A 6,754-nucleotide genomic window follows, 5' to 3' on the forward strand; every position below is an offset into this window, starting at 1 on the left:
TGACTGGAACTTGGTAATACTTTTATTATGCATAGATTTTCGTGGTGGGTCGGGATAAAATTTGGTCTGTATATTCTGTTTCCTGATAGTCTTGTCAAAAGCTTAGTAAGAAATGGTGCTCTTGGATGCCTGGCTGACTCGGTCAGTAGAGCATGGCGACTCTTGATCTCTAGGTATGAGTTTGAGCTCTACCTTGGGGAGAATGTTAAAAAAAACAAAAAACAGTGCTCTAAAAATTTTACTGCCTTCATGTGCTAGATTACAAAATAAAAGAGTTAATTTTCATCAGTTATATCTGTTTTTCCTTTATTTCAGTATTTAAAGCCAAGATACTCAGTGTCACTATTACAGACTGTAGGATAACTGAAGAAAAAGAATGATTTCTAACATGTCATTTCTGTTTTGGGGCTTGTTTTTGTAATATATTTATGTAAATACTTTTAGGTTGGCAAAAGCAGCTTTTGATGATGCAATTGCAGAACTGGATACGCTGAGTGAAGAAAGCTATAAGGACTCTACGCTTATCATGCAGTTGTTACGTGATAATCTGACACTATGGACTTCAGACATGCAGGGTGATGGTAAGGAAACTCCGAAGTTAAATGCATCTCTTTCATTTGTTGAGTCTTTTTACTCTTAGGAATTCCTTGGTATTTCTTCATATTAAGCTACAGTTTAGACTCAGCCTATCCTCCAAACTATTGAATTTTAATTATTACCTTTACAGCAAATGATCTCAAAGTACAATTTTCCATTTGGGGCTATATGATGATAATGTAAAAGACTTGTTTTGGGAAAGGGGGTCTTTTTTTATTCGAAGATTTAAAAGTTTTGTCTCTAATGTTTGCTAAACTTGGTTTGCTTCTCTCACTGTGTTTTGGATGGTGGAGGCAGGAAGCAGCTCATTTTATCTTTCTCAGATTGAATTTTAGGGATTTATTTAAGTAGTTGTATTTGAATGTCATGATCAGTGCTTTGGCTGACTGGTAACCTCAGGTTAAAACTAGATGGTGTCAGTAAATATTTATGAATCACCTCCTCTGAAAATCTTTAAAGAAGGAACTTGTTTGTCTCGATTTTATAGAGCAAATGGAATGTCCTGCCCCTAGTCCTTACCTAAGAGGTCTGGTATAATCTCTGTTTTGTTGTTATTGTTTGTTTTTAGTTATAAATAGTATTTTATAAAACTCAGTCTTGTGATGGGGGTTAATATTTATTCTGAATGCCCAAATTTGTCATAATTGTTGATTTTAAAGGAGGTTTTATTCTACGTATTCCAAAGAAACCTTTTAATCCATGATAGATCATTGAGTGGTGGGGGGAGGACACGGGGCGCAAAAACTAGTGATGTGGCCATTTTATGAGATAGCTTTACGGTTGTTGGTGGTGGTATGGGAAGTAAGAAGTTTGTCAGTTTTAGTTACAGATCCTTTAAAAGTATATTACCCAAACCGAAGCATATGTTGTGTTGCTTGAGGCTAGCTATGTCTGTTGGTCAAGCCAGCATGCTGGACTCTTTGGAAGCATTGTACTTCTTAAATGTACCTCTGAAAGTGGGTTTTCCGGGCATGTGTGTTGTAAGTTTCCTTACTCTGGAAGGATAGAGTCAGATTTTAGACTTCCTTAGATACTAAAGTGAGAATTAGGTGACTTAGCTTTAGCGCTAACTAGCATTATGAAATATTTAGGTATTTGACTAGGGTTGGCTTGAGATATGTGGCACGTGTGACCTACTTGCACACTTACCCAACAAAGCCAGATGGAGCTACAAATTACTTCCAACACAGCACTTTGGGCAATCGCTACCAGTCTGTGGGACTCAAAACCAATTTACCATGTCTGAACTAATGACTTGAGGTTCCTTCCAGCTTTAACATTCTTTTGCATTCTAAACAATAACTGCTCAGAAGAATGGCCAAACAGCTGTGGACTCTTCACAGTCACCCTCAGCTCAGAGAAGACTAGTATCTCTCTGCCTATTTGAGGGGATAAAAGGAAAACATGTGGAGAGTTTGGTAAGCGGGATTGACCTCAGTTAAGGTATATACCCCTGTGACCTCTGGGAGCATTTTTCTGAGGGTGAAAATAACAAAGAAGGTGACCTGGGTAGAAACATTGCTTTTTTTTAGACATTTCATGCCAACTTCTATAACTAAGCTTGCTAGATTATTATAAAACTAAATGTTTATATTTTCTAATGCTACTCTTATAAATTATCACTGGTAACCAATAATTGATGAATCAAAGTAAACTATATGTCATTTGTTTTTACATAGAACCGAAGAATTTTTTCTCTTGGTTATCAAACATATTGTGAAATACATTGCCTTTTACAATGTAGGCTATTTTCTTGAAACTACTTTACATAGTTGTGAAGGTTCTTTGTACAGAGATGTTTTATTACATTTCATTATAGATTTCTCTTTAATCCTGTTAACAGTTTAATTTAAATGTAGTAAAATCCACTTGCTTCAGTTCTCATCACTTTGTAAATCGGACAGTTGATTAAATTTGGTTGAAACAGACTAATTTTCATTTAAGAGCTTTATGGTAAAATTATGAAACATAGGTTTAACAGTGAAAAATTTAAGTAGTTTCTGGACATTTTAGTAAAATTAAATTATCTGAATTTACAAATTGTTGTGGGTACTAGTAATTTATTTGCCGGTTTCCTAAAAGGTATAGTATTACATGCTTTATTAAATTGGTTTTGTGACTTAGAATCTGTGCAAAATTGCAGTCATGAAATTGACAGTCTCCCAGGATGTTTGGATTTAGTTGAGCATTTAGATAGTTTTCTCTTTTTTAACTTTATTATGAAAAATGGTGTTAAAAAACACTTGAATTAGGGGTTTCTAAAGGAAGAAGTGTGTATGTGATTCCCTAGCTTTTACTGAGATGTTTTTACTTTTTTTTAACTGCAGAGTATGTTCACTTCTGTGTTGGAACATCTTTATAAACATTACCACTTTTTCTCATCAATTGATTTCAGTCCTTTTCTCTTAACCTGTGTTCAGAGGACTGTTTCATACACAAGTCCATAGAAAGGAAATGTGTGTTCTCTGCCTGTTCCCTCCCCCCCCCCAAATCAGGAAACAGTGGGCAAAGAAATACATATCCAAAGAAACCTTTTTCCCCACTTCTGTATACCTTTTAAGAGGATATTATTTCATCCTTTTAAAGGTAAGAGGAACAGATACTTTGTAGAGTGAGGTTTATACAAAGTAAAAAGACCCACATCCGACTCCCCTAAATCATTGGTGTTTTCTTTTGTCCTGCTCTCTCGGTTTATTTTTCTTGTAATGTTGCTTTCATATGATTGTTCTCCCTCCCTTTCTCCTTGCAATATAGATTCCTAAAGGAAAATCCAACTCTTCCTTTCCTAAAAACTCTACTTTGTAAGTCATTATCATGGCACAGCGAATTCTGCTTTTTAGTTTTGGTTCTTCACTAATTATGCCTGCATATATCATCATCCTTTTGCTTACAAAACTGCCTGTTCTACATTCTAGGATGTGAAACCTGTAAGACATTTATGATCTGCTACCCCTGTCTACCTCTAGTTGGGTGTGACTCATCTGACAATATTCTATGCCAAAGTTACTTGGAACTTTTGGCAAATCTAATGGTTGCTTATAAGTGAATTAGAGTGTGCTTTATTGTTGTTTGTTAACCATATTTTGGCAGTGTATTGCTGTTAAAAATGAGCGTGAATGTTCCTATCATTTCCTAAGATTGAATACATTATTTTGGGAACCATTGGGTGGTGCATCATTTCTTTCCTCAGTAAATGGTTTTTTGTCTTTCGTTGCATGTCTTTTTCTATATATATATATATATATATATATATAATATACACACACACATATATATATATATATATATGTCAAAAATCCTTATGTACCTTAAGTACTTTTTAAGAGTCACATTTCACTATCAAACATTTTTGTCAGAGAAGAAAATTTAAAATGTCTAAAACTATGTTTGCCTAATCCTTGTTACCATAACAGCATTATCATACCAAGGTCTTTCAGACTATTTAAAAAGCACTCCTCGGGTTAAATGCTTTATGTTGGTAGGCAGCCTTAGTGTCATTTGTCCATTCTGATTAAGTAATTTAACAAGCAATATGAATGGATGGATTGTCTGAGTCGAAATGGTGTTGGATTAGTTAATTGATATTTATTTTGATTCAAACTATTAACTACATAGGAATTGTAGTGATTTGTTAAAGCACAAAAGAATGTAACTTTTACCTGTTTCATTGTTTTTTAGCAAAAGCCTGCATGCTTTCTTTATTATGGCTGACTTATTTAATGCTTATTAATAGGTAGATGATTCTCCAGTGAATAGGATGGCTTTCTGTTGCATGTCATAGTGCAGTTGAAACTCCTCAGGCCAGTCATCATGTTTTAAGGGAAAAGAAAAATGGCATGAGAGAACAGGTCCAAATGCCCTTCTTTAATAACCTCAGCGGTCTGGTTTACTTTGAGCATGCCATTTCACTCTGGAGTAAGAAATCTGGTTTATGGTTTGGTATGACTGGCTAAGATACAGAATGTAAACTCACTTTAAAAAGCAGAACCCTCCCTATAAAACCATAGAACTACTTTGGAGCATTTTACTGCTCAGTTCTCTACTGAAGCATTTCACATGGAGCTTGTGGGTAGATTTTAGCAAAAAAAACAAAACAAAACTATGAAGTACCCTTGATTCTTGAAGAGGTGAGGTTATTGAGAAAGAGTATTTTGACCCAAAATATACATGAAAGCTTGAAAATCATTTAATAATATGGTTACCTTGGCTGTCTACTTTCAAGAGCTTATTTAGCATAAAAATAGTTTTACTGTGCATCAGTTTTTTTCATCCTATTGATCATTCAGGACCTTGATCCAGCAGCACTTCTTGGCTTAGGCATCTCGGGTGTCAAGGATGGTAGAAGTCTTTGGCTGTCTGTGTGTAATACCAATTATAGCACATATAAGGAGTCTATGCTTGGAATGATACCTTTCTTTGTTACCACAACAGTCTCATTTAGTCAGTATAAAATAATTAACTCATTCTTCTTTGCAGGTGAAGAGCAGAATAAAGAAGCGCTGCAGGATGTGGAAGATGAAAATCAGTGAGACACAAAAGCCAACAAGAGAAACCATCTCTGACCACCCCATTCCTTCCCATCCCACTCCCATTGGAAATTCCCCCGTTGTCACTGAGAACCACCAAATCTGACTTTTACATTTGGTCTCAGAATTTAGGTTCCTGCCCTGTTGGTTTTTTTTTTTTTTTCCCTTTTTAAAAACAGTTTTCAAAAGTTCTTAAAGGCAAGAGTGAATTTCTGTGGATTTTACTGGTCCCAGCTTTTAGGTTCTTTAAGACACTAACAGGACTGCATAGAGGCTTTTTCAGCATTACTGTATTGTCTCCTGCCAGATGTGGCAAGATCACCATTAGAAATGGAAATTACATTCAAAAGCCATTAGACTTCTAGGTGATGCAAGCATCTAAGAGAGAGGTTAATCACACTATAGAGGCATTGTTGTATCATTTTTCCTTTTTCTAATTGTTTAAATTGAATTTTATACCAATGTTTAAAATTAATTGGGTGTTAGCTTGAAGTGGTTAAAGATTGTTTGGAGAGTTATAATGGTTTTGCTGTAAAAAGTGTTTCAAACTCTGCTGAAATGTTGCTGAAAAGCATGGTGCTGGTAACAGTTCAACAATCCGTGGCTGCTCATTCTTGCCTACTTTTACTCTCCCTCTAAAGCAGGTTAGCATTGAAGGTGGTATGGAAAAGCCTGCATGCGTGTTCAATTCTTTGTTTCTTCTCCTTCCCTTTCCCCTTGGGGCCCCCCTTCCCTCCTTCGCTCGCTCAACCTCTTTTGTTCAGTATGTGTAACTTGAAGCTAATTTGTACTACTGGATATCTGACTGGAGCCACAGATACAGAATCTGTATTGTTCTTACTGAAACACAGCATGGAATTAACATTAAACTTAAATAAAACAAACCTAAATTAAAAATGCCAAATATTACTGCGCCTCCATCCTTTATCTTTCTAAAATAAACTCTAGTCCAAACACATTGACAGTATTGTTTGCCTGAATGTGGAAAGATTTCCCCCCTTCTTCCACCAGTCACTCGTGTTTCCCAAAGATGATGTGTATTTTTAGAAAAAAACTTTAACCTGTAACCTGGTTGTCGAAGAACACTGAGTAAGAACACCCAAGTCAATTCATTACTATCCTGTCTTTTCAACCAGATAGCAACACGGTATTTATTTTAATCATTAAAGTACAAATTCATACTTACAAAAGGCGTAATATGGATCATTTTCTAGCATGGAATTTTGGATTGTGTAACCCAATAAGGCTGAATGTGTCAGAAAAATCCTCCTTAGGCTGAAGTAAAATTACTTTACCCCCCCACCACCACTTCTAAAGGTCAGTGGCAGGAGCAGAAAAGAATAATTACATTCATTCTCAGTAGTACATGTACACATGGTAGAACTATGTAGCCACCCCCTTACTAGAGACACTCATTGTTAAGTAGTTTCCTCCAGAAATAGTGTGTACCGCAGTGTGTGTAGGTTTTAGTTACTACAGACCATTCTGTATCAGGCATTTAGATCTAATTTGAGTGACTGTGTAACATGGATGTACTTCTGATTTTTTTTTAAAACTAGGTGACTCCTTTTGAACTTTGAGATTGTTTCCAGCCTTGCTATTACAAATGGTGCTGCATTAAAAATCCTTGT

General features: G+C 35.6%; 1 protein-coding gene across 2 annotated transcripts in view; it reads left to right on the forward strand.

Moving 5' to 3' along the window:
* The window catches only part of YWHAE (tyrosine 3-monooxygenase/tryptophan 5-monooxygenase activation protein epsilon), a 52,089-nt gene extending 46,060 nt beyond the window's left edge, over positions 1 to 6,029 (forward strand). For both annotated transcript variants that reach the window (XM_002918042.4, XM_034640605.1), the window contains 2 exons: positions 445 to 581; positions 5,074 to 6,029. In XM_002918042.4, the coding sequence (XP_002918088.2) occupies positions 445 to 581; positions 5,074 to 5,126 (190 nt within the window). In that variant the 3' untranslated portion in view covers positions 5,127 to 6,029. The remainder of the gene's footprint in view (positions 1 to 444; positions 582 to 5,073) is intronic.
* The last annotated feature ends 725 nt before the right edge of the window (positions 6,030 to 6,754 follow it).

Source organism: Ailuropoda melanoleuca, chromosome 13, assembly GCF_002007445.2.
Source record: "Ailuropoda melanoleuca isolate Jingjing chromosome 13, ASM200744v2, whole genome shotgun sequence".
In the NCBI taxonomy this organism is placed as follows: Eukaryota; Metazoa; Chordata; class Mammalia; order Carnivora; family Ursidae; genus Ailuropoda; species Ailuropoda melanoleuca.